Source organism: Stenella coeruleoalba, assembly GCF_951394435.1.
Source record: "Stenella coeruleoalba genome assembly, chromosome: 1".
Lineage (NCBI taxonomy): Eukaryota > Metazoa > Chordata > Mammalia > Artiodactyla > Delphinidae > Stenella > Stenella coeruleoalba.
This window is the reverse complement of record NC_137169.1, coordinates 90,294,277-90,313,011: the sequence shown is the minus strand read 5'-3', so window position 1 is coordinate 90,313,011 and position 18,735 is coordinate 90,294,277. Positions and strand designations below refer to the sequence as shown.

Sequence of the window (18,735 nt, the reverse complement as noted above, 5' to 3'; positions counted from 1 at the left end):
TTACAAGTAAAATATTAAAATGAAAATGTAACACACCCACCTTGTATGCACACTGATCCTCAAGAAATCAGATTTTCAGATATTAGAGATTTATCTTTAGGGATGATAGTGTTTACCCGAATAAAACAGAATCACCCTAGTCACACTGTATATTGTTTTCTGCTTATACTTACACCAAAAAAGAGTGCTTTCATTACTGAACTTTTTCTTTCTCTCTTTTCTGTAATTCAGAATTCTTTGCATTCCTCTCAATTTCAGGGTCCTTGCTCTCCTTCTCCTCCTTTTAATCCTTGTCTTCCTCCTCTGTTCTCTCTCTCTTTTTCTCTCTTTCATTGTCCATCTTCCTCCCTCCCCTGCCCTCCTCCTCAGCCTCCAGGCTTCCTTTCTTTCTTTGCTGTCTCTGCTAAGTAGAGACAAATCTTTGCATGCCTTCAACTTTTAGGGCTGCACTTCTTGAATGCACTCAGAGGACTCTATTCCCATTTTTAATTTCTGCATTGGCCTCTGGAATCATTCATCCAAAGTCTGCCATCTGGTTAACAGTCACACCACTTGTGGTTGACTCTTTTGCATAAAATATTTTAATATTATTAGATTAAAAATAACATTTTGACAGAGGACAGATGTTTATTATTTAAAAAATACTAACTGAAGTTTTCCTTTGTAATCTCTTCTTCTTTAGTATTTGAATTATGATTGGTAAAAATTTATTTTTCACACAACTCTTAAGCACTACATCAATACAAATTGTCATTATCATTGTTCTTGTGTTCATATTTAGTTAGTTCTCTAGCTAATAAAAATAGAAATTAGAACAAAGTCAATAATTCATATTTGTATAATAAAATGACTTCTAAGTACATAGGGAGAGTAATATTAGAAGATAAATGTGACAGTACTATATTTTCCAGCTTTTATAAATCATTTCTTTGAGTTTTAAAATGATGATGTTATTATTTAGACTTCTTAATTATTAAGGAAATCTGCTAATAATCATATTTTCTAATATTTCACATTAGTTCAATCTTGAAAGAAAATGATAAATTAAAACTTAGCCACCCATTTAGGAATCTAATGCAAAGACAATATTCTTGTTATCTTTCAATAAATAAAATTGGAAATGGTAAATAGGTTATCTTTGACCTATACATGACTTAGTAAATCTACATTTGCATTTCTTTTATTCTTGCTTTAAATAATGTTTTCTTAAATTGTTGATAGAGATAATTAATATGAAGGCAGTATCCACACTTTTTAAAATTTTACATATTAGGTATTTTTTAAGCAAACTAATTGAAAATATATAGCCTCTATTTTGAAACTCAATTGGGCATACCTAGTCAAATGTGAATTATCTAGTTAGTGTTCATAATAAAACCCAATGGTCCCTACAGAATTCTAAGATAAATTTAAGGACTTATTTTCAGGAAAAAGTCCAAGCTCTGGGATAGTGATTATTGGACTTTATTATGTAAAAAATTATATTTGTACCTCAAAGCAATGACAATTTCTTAACTCATTTTTAGGACTTTGAAATTGTGATTCAGCAAGTTTGAGGTGAAGTCCAGAAATCACTTTGAAAAATGCTAGTCTAGACAGTGTATCATGCCAATCCAGAATAATACAGGGAGAAAATTGTATAGGAAGGTACTGTTGGATTTATGTCTTATAAAACATTGTGAACAATTGTGAACACTTAAATGAAAAGAGAAAACATCTGTAAAATATTAAAGATATATAATTTTGAAATATTTTTCTTCTTATCAGTATTTCTTAACTTTAGTATCTGTGCTTAATATTGGGGCTAGAACTTAATCTTTTAAATTGTGAGTACTGTTCCTGTCTGAGATCTTAAAATTGTCTAAAAGTGACTTTTATGTTATGTAAACTGTAAGATTTCACAACTAAATAAGTGATTCTTAAGTGTAAATTTTTCCATCATTAATAACAAAATACCTTTTTTCCACTGTGCTAGGGCTCACCAGGAGAACGTGGGTCAGCAGGAACAGCTGGCCCAATTGGTTTGCCAGGGCGACCAGGACCTCAGGGTCCTCCTGGTCCAGCTGGAGAGAAAGGTGCTCCTGTAAGTAATTTCAAGGAGGAATATATTATACTGTCATCCTGCACAAGTTATTACTTTTTATTCAAGGATATTAGCTCTTCATAGTCCACTGCATTCTTTCTGCATATGTGCCTGGCATATAAACACACTTATTTTTATATTTATAATACAGAAAATTTCAAATTCATTAAATGAGATGACATTTTTCCACATTTTATGAAACCCTAATATCTGTGGGGGAGTTGGATATTATTAATGTGAAAGGCTTCTGAGTTTGTTCCTTTTGAAAGATAAAACTGGACTTTTGATTAAAACCATACTTTGCTGCTTTATATTAGAAAAGTGTTCACTTTTCACTCCTCTTGTAGTACAACTTAATTTCCAATCACTTTCATGGTCTGTAAGTGAAATGCATAGAAAGAGGCTGCACTTCTCGTGTGATTTGAGTTTTGATCTACAGTGAAAGAGGTGGAAAACATCTGGTCAATTATTTTATCTTATATTTATTTAATAATTATGGATATATTCTGTTCATTAGGTTTAAGTTTCATCATCAAGATTTCTCCCCTAATTTTGTTCCTGCTTTTCACTTAATCATATTAATTTTCTAAAACAACTAAAGCATTCTCTCATCCTCTAAGGTTAAAACACAAACTTGTTCAGTAAATATATATAAAAATTGCTGATCATTGTATGCAAAAAATGTGAGTTCAATACTTTTGTGTATATGTAAGTTTTGAAATATATTATCTAGTTTAAGCCTATAATCTTCAAAATACCTTTTAATCACTAAGGACCTAGTTTTAGCAAGTTGAGTGAGATTTAGCAAGTTGCTTTCATTGTCCATTGACATTACTGTTTGTGATCTTGTTTAAGTATTTCCAAATTAAAGTGACTGTTTTTCTGTAATCTACTACCTTTTAGACATATTTAGAATAGGACCATATCACCTGTGGTTAGAATCTTTTGGTGACAGAGAAAGCATTTTTAATTGCTGAGAAGTTTTTAAAGCAATGTATTTCCAGCTTAGTAAATTTGTTGAAAATATAGACATTATTTTCTGAGATGTTAAAAGACAACTATAAAAAATTGTTCTTTGGCTCCTTCTTACAATTTCTATAATTTCCAACCAATCTCAGACCTAAAGATTTGTCCATAAAACTTTTATAGTGTACTGTGCACTGGGAGGGGATATAAAAGATATAGATTCAGGCCCTTTCATACAAGTTCATTCAAAAATTCAGGGCACTCGTATATTGGCACAACACAATGAAGAATGTATACAGAGAAAACAGATATGCATTGCTTTAGTATACCAATTGAGAATATACTTATTAGAGAAGCCAAGAATTCTCTGAAGATAATAAGTTGAAGGCTGGGTTTTAAATACCTTGACTTTATGAAGAAAAAGTAAAATATTGAAACAAAGACAAGAATATGGAAAAGTATTGGAAATGATAATAAATTACTTTGGTGATATAGAGGAGAAATTATTGACAGAAGCCCTTTTCAGAGATAAGATTTGGCCCAGGTTTTGTTGGTGATTGGTGGTATTATGAGGAGGGAGGGAGAGGAGAATGTTCTGCCCACCTGTTCTCTCTGTTATTCCCACCACCAACAAAAACTCCAAGGTGTTCATTCCACTGTTCTTTTATTCAACAAATAGTTATTGAGAGCTACTAAGTGCTGGACACAGTATTAGGTAGTACTTTTGAAGAAGTTATTTATCTAGGGATGGTAGCATCAAATGGTTATAGAAGTGTTGGGTGAAAATACCCATAGCCCTCCATGCAGACGTTTAGTAAAAACTGATGGACACGTTGGCTAAGATGTTAAGCAAAGTCTTTTACCTCTTCCTAAACCCAAATATAAATCTGATATAGTGGTATAGATTCCACACAGACCAGGATCAGAAGAAATAAACAGCAGGTGATTCCTGGCTAGAGATTATGTGTACTGTAATGAAGGCAGTTAAGAATTAATCTGTCTTATTTACAGATACTCTCATATAAAAGGATTGATTTTTGGAGTTCAGTCTCTCAAGGAAATCCAAATTAAGGAGAAATATCTGAATCAGCTCATGTGTTCAAAATAGTGACATTCACTGTGAATAGCACAGCACATTTTATGAGTGGAGATAGTTTTGAGACATTGCAATATTTAATTTGAAGGAAATAAAAGGTCTCCAATGTGACATCAGAGGTATGTGTTAAATGATAATTATGGCATAGTTTTGAAAAATACAATAAGAATGTATGGAACCCAATAAAGTAATAAACTTGTTAACTTTGTTTTATAGACATTTTGTTATTTTTGTTGTCATTAAGCAATTAACTAACTAGCCTTAAATGGCTACTCTGGGCCATAGGCCAGCTAGGTACAATGGAATACAAAATCAGACAGCTTCTGCCCTCACACAATTTATTGTCTGATGGGGCTTTAGATAATAAACAAAGAATCACTAAGTACCTGTATAATTACAAACTCTGGCTAATGATATAAGGAAATGTACTGGTGTATGTCAGCTTATAACAGAGGGACCTAAGCTGGAATCAGAGCCTTTCCTTGGGTAGGACATTGATGATGGAATGTAAAAGATGAGGAGGAATTAACTAAGTGGAGGGTCCTCCTAGGGGCATTCCAGGCTAAGTGAACAACATGTGCTCAGGCCAAGTGACAGGAAGGGTATGGCATCAAGTTGAACTAAAAAAGATCTACATGGGTTGAAATATAGAGAGCAAGGGCAAGGGAGGCTAGAGGCTGTTCCATAGGTAGTAGGAGCCAGGTAATGGCAGACCACACTAGCAGCTTGGTCTTTACCTTAGGAATGGTAAACAAGTAAATTGACTATAAAGAATGTTGGTAAGATGATTGTCTCTCTGATTGCAGTACAGAGGATAGCTTGGAAGTAAGAATAGATGTGAGATAAGAAGGAAACATTTCAATAGTTGAGAGGAAGCCTACTAGTATTTTGGGGTAAGATGCTAATGGTGGAGATAAAGAGAAGTAAATATATTCAAGAGATAAAACTTAGTCATCGTAAATGGACAGGAGGTGGTGAGGGACAGAGGGGTGGGGAGCAGGATAATGTAAATGCAGGAACTAATGACATGGATTCCCAGCTTGCGTAATGGGAGAAAAGATAGAACCACCAACTGCAATCAGGAATAATTTTGTACAGAACTGATGAAGCCTTGACTTTTAGGAAATCACTTATTTAAGCTCTGAAAGGATTTTTTGCTATCTTTATTATCAAGCCTATACTTTTTATTTTATTTTATTATTTTTTTATTTTATTTTTTTTGCGGTACATGGGCCTCTCACTGTTGTGGCCTCTCCCATTGCGGAGCACAGACTCCAGATGCGCAGTCTCAGGGACCATGGCTCACAGGCCCAGCCACTCTGCGGCATGTGGGGATCCTCCCGGACCAGGGCACAAACCCGTGTCCCCTGCATCAGCAGGCGGACTCTCAACCACTGCGCCACCAGGGAAGCCCTCAAGCCTATACTTTTTAAACTACACAATATAGTTAAATTTTAAAAAGAGGAAAATAATGTCATTGTCAAAAAGTAAACAAAAATTTTTAAAAAGCTAACAGCCTTGTCATTTTGAATCAGTAAAAGCAGCAATGAAAGAAAATATCAAAATCTAGAAAAATTCATGAAACATTGTTAAAAAATAGAAAAAGTCTACACATAAAGCATATTATAAAGTTGGGTATACAAGCAGCACAGAAAAAGAGTAAAGGGTCAGTGAGTTTTCACAAACATCGAGCATCTGATTTATCAATATATAATGCTTGATTTGAAAATGTGTGATTGAAAGAAAAATTCCAAGTTGGGTCTTAATTGTTTTTGTGACCCATAACTTGAGATTCATAAATTGTTAACAGTGTTAGTATTCTTAGTCACGAAAGAATGTAGAGATCTTTTGTGTTATCATTTGCTACTAGGAAATAGCAATATATTGGGAAAATATACTTTGGGGGAAAATCAAAGCAATTTCCTTGTCAAATATGGAAGCCAGAGTATGACTGTTGTAGCTGTACTTAAAAATTGTAACAATAGCTAATTTATAGGTTTCTTACGGCAAAGTAATGACCTGCTGGATTTTCAATGCAGGGAGAAAAAGGTCCCCAAGGCCCCGCAGGGAGAGATGGAGTACAAGGCCCTGTGGGTCTCCCAGGGCCTGCTGGGCCTGCTGGCTCCCCAGGAGAGGATGGAGACAAGGTGAGTGCTCTTTATTCATATTAGTGCATCCTGTGAAAAATAAATTTTTCCTTAAGAATCCTGGATATAATCTCTTTTAAGATTAGATGTCAAATCTAAAGATATCTTTTCCAAAGTTTCAATACAGCTTCCTTGTGCTCAAAAGTTTTATTTTAGAGGTTGAGAATTATTGTTTTCCCAGGAAATAGTATGTAGGATATAAACAAGACAAGAACAATGGTAGTGAGAAAAAATAACAGATGCCAAAGTTGCTTATCTATTTTTAAATATATGTTTCTGAAATAAATGTGAAATTAATTTAATTAATTACTTGTATACATTTAGCTGTGGTGTCTTGGATATTGCAGAATTAAAATTTAAGAATGAGCTGCATACATATTTGATAATCCTATACTTCCCTATTTTTTACTAACTTATAAGTAAAGATTCTAAGCTCTTAATTTTGAATGTATAGCTATGCTGTGTTTGAACTGAATATATTTTCTAATATTATTGTGAAATTATATAACAAAATTTGTTAACCAGTGCTCTGATAATGTGCAACATTTTAGCAGTTGGAAAACTAGGAGAAAAAATAACTGATTTTTGATTAATGTGTAATTATATTTTTATATAAATTAATGTATTTTCATTATTAGTTTATACTGGTAATATTTCAGACAAAATTGATTTTGTGAATTAAAAATCCAGCTGCAGTATTCCTCAAAGTCCAGTTCACTTTTGTTTGTCTATATACTAATCAATATTAGAAATCAATATTAGTCAATACTAGAAAGTGAGAAGCAGGCTTTTCCAATTTAAACTGTGACATTAAATGTTAGCACATAATTACATTAAAGTAAAATATAATCATACAATGATAGTGATGACAATGCAATGGCAGGTATGGCATATTAGAGATAAACTTTAACTCAAATCTTTCAAATACAGGGTGAAATCGGTGAACCAGGACAAAAAGGCAGCAAGGGTGACAAAGGAGAAAATGTAAGTTTCCTATTTCTTATTGAGGGGGCATTATTCATTTAACTCCTTTTGGTGTTAACCATGGATATTTTTTCATATTACTATTCCCTTACCTCTCCGAAGATTATAATATTACTACTATATTACCTCTGTGGGAACTATTCAGTTTGAGATTCAGTCAATTTTAATAAAACCTCTTTTCAAATTATGTGTTAAGAAATGCAATAATTCCAACCCTAAAAGCCACAGAATGAGACTAAATCATCAGCAATTTTACCCTCCATTGTTTTTGCACCATTAGTTTGAATACCACATGGTTTAAAGACAAATAATATCTTAAAGTTGTTATGAAAAGGATTTTTGACCTAGTGGAAACCTGACAGGGACTCAGGTACCCCAGTGGTCCCTGAACCACACATACCTCCAGAACCTATGCTTTAAGCACTCTTCCCACTGTGTGGCAGTTTTAAGAAAAAGAGCAATCCAATCCAATGACTCTTTAATGTTTGGATCTTTTATAGTGCCTGATCAGTTATTTATGTTGGAAAAAAGGACAGTTAAGAAGTAATATTTATGTATGTAAGACTCATAAAGCCATTGAAGTCTATTGCTCAAAATAAGGAGTTCCAGTATACTTAATATATAATACTGAGTTTGCATGTGTTTACATATAAAGAAAATTCTGAGGTTTCATATATCATTACTTTCTGTCATATAGAATTCCCCACATCCTATTTTTCATTTAGAAGATAGCATATGGATGCTTTTTTCATGTGCTCTTTCTGACACATACATATCTCATTAAAGAAATCTGGTATTTTGAAATTTTTCAAGTGTGAAACTTCAACATGATTTATATTAGCATAGAAATCCATTTTTAAATATCCACAACATTATAGTTGAGAATGCTTTCAATAACTGCCAATTTAAAATTGATTGCAAGTAGGCAATTTGGAGTCTCAAGGAGTAAAATAAATAATGGTTGACTGTACTGAATGCCAAAACATTTTTTTTTCCCCCAAGAAATGTAGAGATGATTAATAGATTTTGATCAACCAAATGCTCTGCACTACATAGCTCAGGCTCCTCTGGTTTCAGTTTCAAAATTACAGATTTTTATCTCACCGCAGGGTCCTCCTGGTCCCCCAGGTCTTCAAGGTCCAGTTGGTGCCCCTGGAATTGCTGTAAGTATTCCCCTTTGTTCAGCAAATCTAAAGCCTTACCGTTCTCTGATCAGATTTATGAACTGTCACATAACCAGTCTATTTCATGTGGTAATATGTTTGTATGCTTAACATTAAATCAAGTTTAAATTATCTAATATAGCTAACCAAGCTGATCTTTATAAACAAAAAACACTGTGACTTCATTTGAAGATAGATAATAAACAGTTGAGAAGTACTTCATAGACAGTTTCGAACATTATTTTCCCTTTTTAAATAGCTTTTACTTCACTTGATATACGTGAGAAAATCAAAATCAGTCATATTTCAGAATCAAATAATGTAAGCAAAACTAACAATGGTATATTTGCAGTGGATAATGGAAATGTAACTTACTTTGTACTTGGTAACTTATAAATAAACTGTCTTTGATTAAATTAGAAATGGCTACATTTTTATGATGACTTGTAGCAGAATCATGATTCTTCCACTTTGTGATCATTTTTATTGGTCTTTTCTAGGGAGGTGATGGTGAGCCAGGTCCCAGAGGTCAGCAGGGGATGTTTGGACAAAAAGGTGATGAAGGTGCCAGAGGTTTCCCAGGACCTCCGGGTCCCATAGGTCTTCAGGTAAGATGTTCTCTGAGTTGCACAACCTTGTCATTCACACTTACTTTTCACACCAGGTTTTCCGGAAGTTGTAAAACAAAACAGCTTTCCTTCTTTCTATCTGGGAACTAGGATACAAAGTTTAAGTATAATGACTGTTTTACTTAAATGTGTATCTGAACTTTAACTGCTTTTAATCAATTATTATTAATTTTTCTGAAGCTGCATCAGCCCTGGTTTCTGTTTCTGGAGTTTATTTAGCCCCACCATAGGTATAACACCCCTTTTCTTCATCCTCATTGTATTTGGAAAATGAATGACAACCTTCTTTAAGTGTGACAGTTAGAAGCAAGATGTTAGAAGCATTCTTTCACACATCTCACAGCAAGAAAATTAGTACTCCAGATGGCTAGCAAAAATTAAAAGCCTTTTGATAAATAGCAAACTGTCAATCGCAACTATTAACAGAAACTAACAACAAGAAATGTTAAACAATAATAGGTAAAATAAACAAATTAACAGTAAATTGGTCATTTAAAATAACTTCTTAAATTTACAATTATAATTTGTATTTTATGAAACACTTTCAGGGGAGGAAATATTAAATTGTAAAACATTGTAGGCTAAAACATTTTCATTCAAATATGGCTTACAACTGGGTTCTTAGGCAAAACATTGCATAGTAGACATCTGTTCTGAGTTGTTTTTCCACTCTTCCATGTGAGGTTAACTACTTCCTACAAACTTTGGAAACATCTGACTTTCTTCTCCCACTTGCTTATTCAATACCTACCTAGTGATCCTCTAAAAGATTAAAAAATTTTGTTTTAAATGCTATTTGGGTGCCATGTGAATATTAGTTATGCCACATTAGCAATATTAGAAATGATTAAATTAAATCATCTAGTTCATTGTACTCAAAATTTTGTGAAGTTGTGGAAAAGTAAGTAAAAGTTGAATTTGTATAAATTTAATTTTTATCTCTATTTTCATAAGTAAAGCCATAGAATATTAGTTTTTAATATTAACTAGCTTATATATATATAATTGTACAAATTATATTGTAAAAATATAATTATATTATCATAACAATTATTGTTATAACACTCAATGGATGTCTACCAGTGAACATGATGTTATAATTTTCTACTTTTTTTAATGCCAAAATAATTATTTTTCAACTTGGAAAATGTAAAAACTTCATTTCATATTTGTGTTTAGCCCTTTTATACTTGTTAGACAATAATAAATAAGCAATCCTGAGTAGTATATATCAGTATGTATGAGAAGTACACATATTTGAAAACAACAAGGCATTAAAAATTAGATTGCCAGTGGATATATTACCACTCATTTTCTGCTTTTTCAGTTAACTGATTATTCTGAATCCAAAAGTTTGTAATTTAGAAATTTAGTTATCATGATTAAAAAAGGTGCCTTGTAGCTTATATTTACAACATATTAACATAAAACATAAAAAAGTCTTCATTTCCACAGAGTAAGAAATGTCCTCTTTGATGAGGATGACTCAAGAAATCAGTTCCCTGAAAAATTGATTATATTTTTCCCACAGCTACCTCTTTAAATCAGGAATCTGAAAAGATGCTAATGTAATTAACATGTTCACAATCACATCTGCATACTTTAATTGAGTCTTCATGGCAGAATAGATATTAGCAATTATAATAGACAGAAATAATAATAATCTAATATTCTGTTTAAACGACTTGATTTTTCATTTCTATGTTTACTATTTGTCTGCATATGAAGGAGACATATAGAATGAGAGTTCTTGGCCTGTATTCATTTTTTTATTTCATCACTTATGTAGTAAATGATTTTAAATTGACAGACCTTAAAACAGAGTCTCTCCATGCATAAATTACTCCCTAGGAAAGAGGTAGGACATGTGAAAACTGATTAAAACTGGAGTGCAATTTTGCACATTTAGTTCCTGCAACAAGAGAATTTGACTCATTATGTTTCTATTAATTTTAATAAGAAGAACATTCTGTCTTAACTCGAACTATAATCAAACTTCATAAAAAATAAATATTTAAATATTTTTCTATTGGAAGGTTTCTATTGAACTAATATTAGGAATAATCATGTGTAAATAAAAGATGGAAATGCAGACTGGGCTTATTATAGAAGTAAAAGACAACTATGAGCAAATATTTTATACCATTCAATTTGGGGATCCCAAATTAGATGCGCTCTGTACTAAAAGTGGTGGAAACCTGTACAGAAGATAAGGAATGTGATTGTTAATTTATACAGTGTTTATAAGAACTTAATTATGTTTAAGCTGTAATGCTTACTACTTAAGGAAATGGACTTAAACTGAAATGTTTATTTCATCTGTGTTAAAAATCTACTTGTCTGTTAAGAATTTGAGTTCATGTGCTCCATCAATGAATTAGAATCTCTTAGGTTGTAGATCTGGGAATCTAAAATTTTAGGGATCTCTTTCAAATAATTTTTAAGCAGGCTAAAATCAGAAACACTACCTGGCTCTTTCCTCCCAGGAAACTTACTAGGAACTTCTCTAGTAATTCTAGAAGCTAGCATCAGATGATGATAACTGTTTGGGAAGTACATATGATAGGCTATTTTCCTAGACATCTGAATGATATATGAGAAAAAATAAATGACATTCTGGTATATGTTGTTCATTATAAATCAGTAATTAATATTTCCTCTAAAAATGAATATATGGAACATTAAAAAATGTTTACAAATATACTCGGTAAAGTACTCTCTCTCCAAACTGAGAGTCATATGGAATTAGTAGGTCACAAAAACAATTTAGTGGGTTATTACCAGCATTAAAAATGAAATATAACAGGATAAGGTAAAATAGAATAAAAATATCAAAGATCATCATCTATCCATTCAAGGTAAGTATTACTTTTTGAAACCTATGTTTCAACTATTTTACATGTGCATGTTTACTAGGTAATAAGTATATTTATTAGTGTGGGTTTTGGTCAAATACTTTGTAGCCACTGTGTGTAGGACCAAGTCAATAACTTTACTAAAATATCAGTAGAAATGTAGAGCTTATGTAGCGTGTATTTTTTATTTCTTAAATATATTATATCTGAAATACTATTGTAAAAATGTTTAAATATGTATAAAATGTATGATTTATATACATAATGATAAACCCAAAAACATTTTAAAAATTAAAACAATCCATAATTCTACCATATTAAAACCTATTACCACTTTTACTATTTCTGTCCAATAGTCATCATACATATTTTAATACATATTTCACAGTTAAATTTATAGTATACATTCATTTATATTTGTATTTAATACTTATCATAAACATTATTCATATTTAGAATATTAGTATCATAATTATAGTCATAATATTCCATTAGTTTATACAACCAAATTTATTTAACTATGTTTTCTTATGATTAAACATCTGGAATAATTGAGAATTTTAACTATCATAGCTAGTGTTACAAGAAACATCTTATTGCATGTAGCATTTCCTGTTGATTTATTTTCTTAGAATTCATTCATTCATCATAAATTCAACATTTTATTAAAATCTCAGTTTTTCCCTGGCCTTCTGCTTATTGTTAGAGACAAAAAATTGACACCTGAAAGAGCACTGCCCAGTGAGGATAAGTATGTAAACAACTGGTATAATTGTGTTTTTAAGTGTACATTCAAATATGTACAAAGTATCATTGTGATATGAAAGAGGAAATATAAACAGCTCTGCATGGGGGAACTAGTTAGGAAGAGCAAGAGGAAGTAAAATAATTTTTCCATAAAGACGGGGCCCGGTGAAATTTGTGTGCAGCTGCTCTGAGTTTATTCAGTAGCACAAAACCTCTCCTAAAGCATTTACACTGCAAATGAATGTAAAGGAAATGGATTGAGAGAATAAGGGAAGTGTAATATATCAGGTCTCATGGCCTATGAGTTTTTAAGATTCAGAAGTGGAATTAACAGATTAAAAGTTCAGAAGATATTTGTAACCCTGGATATATACTGGATGGAATATTTATTTTTGAAAGAGTTTTGACTATACCTAGCTATAAAATCCTCCCTTGGATAAGGTGTTCTAAAATAATTTGGGACAAGATTTTTCCAAAAAAGTTTTACAATGGTAGTTCCATATACTACTCATAAAAGATGGAGAAAATGATTTAGTATTCATAAATTCCCAGACCAAATAATGTGCTTAGTTCATGTAACTGAAATCAAACAGTATATTAGACAAAGCATAAATTTTATTAGTGAATGTAGATATAAGATTCCATCCTATATAGTCAATATTTGTATTGTAAGTATTTTGACAAATGTTCGTTTGACTCAATTTCCATGTTCTTATTTAACTTATATTTGATTTTTAATTCTATATTAGAAATTAGCCAAATATATATTTTTTTAAATACATGAATGACTTTTATTATTTTCTACTATATGTTCTTAGGGTCTGCCAGGCCCACCTGGTGAAAAAGGTGAAAATGGGGATGTTGGTCCCATGGTAAGTTTCTATGTTTTAGAATTGATGTATGCTGTGAATTTCTACATTACTAACATCTTTCTTAAGGTTTATTAGTATGAACAAAGTAGCCCTAAAGGCTATGATTTTTCAGATTGATGCCTCCCTGATTCTCACCCAAACTTGCATCTGCCGCTATTGAATCTCCCGCCACAGTCTTGACTAATTCTCTATCTTTTCTCTTTCTCACTTTGGAGTAGTGTTTTATACATATATGGTATTCTTAGGTTGATGTATTGTTATATATTTTTTATTTCTATGTGTATTTATTGTTGAAGTGTATATAAACTGCCACACTTCAGTTACTTATTAGTCTTTAGCTCTGGACTTTGATGTGAAACAGGTAAATAATAGATAATAGTTACTCAGGATTTAGATAATTAGCAAATGTTAACAGTATTAAAAATTAATTGTACTTTGAAACAAATTCTTAATTTAATAAGGAATTCTGTCTTAATCAGAATGCTATAACATAAAAATTTGCATTTATTGATTCTGGATTTCTCCTCTAAGTTTAAGTCTAATAATTCAACTAAAAACTTGAAATACATATATTTGCTGATTAAGGACTATCTTGGTTAAGGAAACAATTAGCCAAGGTCATTGAAATCTATGAAATGTAATGAATACATTTCCTAATTGTTCTTTCCCTTCAATAAACATTGCCCCCAATTTTTGCTTCCTTCAGAATACATATTTTTATATTTTTATATTTGCATATTAGATTTCATTTTCTTCAAATAAGAAATTATTCTTATTACAATAAACTTAAAAACTGAGAACATAAATATTGCTGATTCAAATAACTAATTAATACCTCAAACAGCATCATTACATAGCAAACTCCTCTCTAAATATGCTTGCTATGGTTCCCTGAATCATTAATACATTCTTGAAGTAAGGGGTTCTGGTCACCAGTATTTTATAAAAAGTGCCCCAAGGTAATCTTAAAGCACAACCAAGAGAGAGACCCTTTGTTTGAGGAAGACAACTAAATAGTTAATCTTATTCCAATTCTAGCATATGTAACATGAGAGCTGACATAAAAAACAAAACAAAAATATACAAATAAAAATATAGAATTAATGAATTCTAAATCTACTCAAGCACCATTTCCGCTTCAAAGTTTATGTTCCTTTTATACTCTAGCATTCTAGCATATTCTAGCCTAAAATATTTCTAGCTGTATGACTTCATTGTACCAGATAGTAACAATAGACTTTTCTAGTTTTTAATTAAATTGTTCTTCCTGCAGTTCTAATTTCCCCATAGCTATGTGTAAATAATCATTTGCTAACATGATGTTGTATCCATCACAAATGACTTATAACACTGATATGCTTCACTGACTATGATTTTGCAGGCTGAAACTTCTTTTAGTTTTCTTAATCACAAAATGAAATATCAGAAATGCATTTGAGTTTAGACTTCATAGACCTTAATATTCATCTCTTACAGGGTCCACCTGGTCCTCCAGGCCCCAGAGGTCCTCAAGGTCCCAATGGAGCTGATGTAAGACTGTGAAATATGTTAATTATTTTGAAGTTATATAGATATTATTTAATAGCAGGTAGTGTCAAGACATAATGGAGACAATTACACTCCTGTTAAATGTTTAAGAGAACAAGAGCTCAAGGATCATTTACTCACTCCATTTTATTTTACAGGAAAAGAAAAGCTTTGTAGGGAGCTAGTCCTCACAAATATAATATAGGTACAAAGCTTACAGTCAATATATATTAATATTTATTGGTGAATTAGAAATACTAGCTCTAAGAACTGCATTGTTCAGTTCAACATACTGTCTTGCACATAATAACTGTACAATGTTGCTGAATTGTTTCCAATTTAACCTTTATCTTTTACAATTGCTTGAGGAGATGGTTGTAATTGGCTTGATTGTACTAGCCTAGGTCTGTACTCCAAACAGCCTTTATTTATGCATCTACTATCTAAAAGTTTTATATGTTCCTTCTATAAAATATGTTAGAGTAATATGTGCATGATAATATGTGCACCTCTTACCATGTAAAAAATGTTTCCTGTCAACTGTATAAAGCTTTCCTCCCCCAAGCTTAATTGTTGACTGACTGTTCCAATATTACAGGAATGTAATGCCATATTTATCTTACTGTTACCATTAACAAATTTATAGGCTTTGATGTTCTGTTTCCATTTGACTTTCCCTTTTCACAAAGAACAAGTCATTTATTCTTGTCTTTATTGCTCTTCTGTTATTCCTGCTTTTAATTTTGTCAGACCAGAACTGGGTAAAATAGATTAGGCACAGATGTACTAAAAATGCTTTTAGGTTTTAATTCCCCCTATGTAATTTAAAGTTTAAGAGATGGTTTATATTGTTTTTTGCATGGATTACATAATTCTTAGCCAGAATCATATCTTGATCCACTAAAAAAATCTACAAAATCATCCTCTAAATCTGATCTCTTCAATAGGCAGACAGATTGAAATTATGTTTCAAGTATCAACTAACATGACTAGAGTTGGAAAGTCTCCTACCTTATCTTCAAAATTCTGGTGAATTTGAAAATCAATTTAGTATAATTAAATTATTTGCTATCCAGTAAATTTGACAACTCAATAAAGTTCATCATTTTGTCTCATCTTTCAAATGACTTGGAATATTCTTGCATAATATTTCTCTCCCTCCGAGAATAACTGGACTTATATTTGTAATTTTATATTTTATTTTAAGAGCAAGCGTAACTGTATTCCTTTTCCTACACTACAGGGACCACAAGGACCCCCGGGATCCATTGGCTCAGTTGGTGGTGTTGGAGAAAAGGTGAGGAATGCAGTGATATAGACAGTTTGAAACAGCGAGAATTGAGGAATTTGACAATATTAGCTAGTATTATAAGTGCTGTTAATAGTTCTGTCTTTCTAAGTATTTTACACATAGTTATATGAACTACAGCTCATCTGCTCTAATAGTTAAATAATTAAAGAAAAAGTGATTTAGAGATATCACATTTTTGATTGACAGGTATTGTGCTGAGCAGTGGATTATTTCCTTTAATCAACACAGCCCCTCCATGATGATGGCATTACTATTATTACCCACACTTTTAGGCTGAGTGAGCTGAATCGAAGAGAATTTCAGTAATTTCATTAAGGTTTTGTTATTAGAAAGGGATTAAATCAGGATCCACTCTAACCCATCTAAGTTTGACTAGACTGTGGCTCTAGTACCCTTCATTATTGAAAATAGAAGAGATTGGTAACTGACTTAAAAGCAAAAAATATGTAACTGACTTAAATGCGAGAAAAGAATCCTTCATATTATAAAAGAATTAATCATTCAGTTCATCATATTTGGAGTTATATTTTCATTACTAATACTATGACCTGTCTTTGGCACTTTTCAAAATAGTTGGCATGTGCCATAATATCTGGGCTCAGAATAGCTTATTTTTTTCATGAACATGATTTTATTTAAAATATCTGCTCTTCCTTTTCATGAAAATGTCAAAATCATCCTCTGATTTGTTATTTATGCATTCGTTCTCATTTCTTAAAATAATTTTCAAGAAAATTAACATTGTTATTTGCTTTATTTAAAAAATAATTTACCAATTTTGAGGGATGAAAATTAAATTTCATATGATAAAATATGCAGGGAGAAAAACTTAGAAATTTCCTGAGTTTGCTTCAGTTTTGTTAATAAATATCAAAAGTATAGACTTATCCTAATCATAAAAATGATTCTGTTGTTTAGTCTCAAAAATTTTGACATAGCATATCTCATACTCATTCATTTATCTTAATCAAAGTATTTGGCCCTCAGAAAAAGAAAGGTAGTAGGTTGAGAACCTAATACTTTGGTGTTTATTTCTTCTCAACACCCACATTCTAGCATTTTGATTATAATTAATTTTATATGATTAACTATTATATAGTTTCTTAATTACTAAATTAGAAATATTTGAAAGTTATTATCTAATTCTTACTGCATAAACGGTCTAGTTTTTTTGATTGATCAACTCTTGGTTTATATTCTTAAATTTAAAGTTTCCTGTTGAAAAATGCAGATAAGTTGAGAGTGTAACTGAAAGAATCTCTTTTTTTGTTGAATTCAGTTGTCATAGAAAGAATAGCAGAAGAGAGGACTGGTGTCTAATGGTATCATAACAGTAGACTGATGAAGATGGCCCACACCTTTCCTCTTTCTTCCCTTTGCATCATCCTCTTTCGGCTCTAATACTGACCAGATAGTTGTGAGAACTAGCCTCTAATTTTTGTTTTTTGCCGATATAGCAAATTCTAAAACCATTTAATAGTCTTTTCAGCCTATTTTACTTGTTTCCTAAAGCTTTTGTGTGCAGTGGGAAAAGCTTTAAGTGCTTTAGTTGCTTCTTTTATGGTTTTATCCTCTGTGCTACCCTTGAAGATAAACATGGATGCCAGATGTTTGGATTTTTGGATAACTTATTTTCCATACTGTTTCCATTTGTTTAAAGCCTATCTGGTAATACTTGGTCAATTTTGAATCTTCACGGAATGATTCAGTCAATGAGGATAGCGTTCAACTTCTTACAATTAAAACATACCTGAATCTAAATTTGTTATACTAAAAAAACAGAGTTTTATTTTTTCTCTGTTTAAAACAGTTTCTATGTAACAGCAGGATAGAAATGAAACCCTAATGTTATTTATTTCTTCATAACCTAGGGTAATATACTATTATGTGGATTACAGATATTTGACATCAACTCTGATTTGGTTTGAATTCTTCCCCGTTTCTATTTTGGAAGATTTATTCCCAGTCACTTATTCAATGAAAAAAAGAAAAGAGAAACAAAGATACTTTAGTCATGCTGCACTTTGCTTAAATAAGTTTAACTTGTTTTCCATGTAATATATATTTTCTATTGATAGATTTTGTACTTTAGTGTTTTCTTCAAAACAAGGAGACAGAACAGGATATTACCTTAAGAATGAATACATCTGTTATGACTTTAGGCATACAGAGTAATTTGCTGTCTCTTCTGAAGGGGGCTTTAATCTTAACATGGGATAAAGTAGTTACATGATAAGTAATAATAAATGTATAAACTAGCACCTCCTTTATATGCCAATACTCTTAATAGAATTTATATTATTGTATTTAAATCAATTATTATTACTTAGAATAAACATGGTATAGCCTCATTG

The 18,735-nt window shown here is 31.5% G+C and overlaps 1 protein-coding gene across 4 annotated transcripts in view; it reads left to right on the top strand.

The window, feature by feature from the left end:
- COL11A1 (collagen type XI alpha 1 chain) overlaps positions 1–18,735 on the top strand; it is a 199,622-nt gene that overhangs the window by 145,232 nt on the left and 35,655 nt on the right. For all 4 annotated transcript variants that reach the window (XM_079934210.1, XM_079934208.1, XM_079934211.1 and 1 more), the window contains 8 exons: positions 1,976–2,083; positions 6,185–6,292; positions 7,223–7,276; positions 8,386–8,439; positions 8,940–9,047; positions 13,489–13,542; positions 15,019–15,072; positions 16,313–16,366. In XM_079934210.1, coding sequence (XP_079790336.1) covers positions 1,976–2,083; positions 6,185–6,292; positions 7,223–7,276; positions 8,386–8,439; positions 8,940–9,047; positions 13,489–13,542; positions 15,019–15,072; positions 16,313–16,366 — 594 coding nt within the window. The remainder of the gene's footprint in view (positions 1–1,975; positions 2,084–6,184; positions 6,293–7,222; positions 7,277–8,385; positions 8,440–8,939; positions 9,048–13,488; positions 13,543–15,018; positions 15,073–16,312; positions 16,367–18,735) is intronic.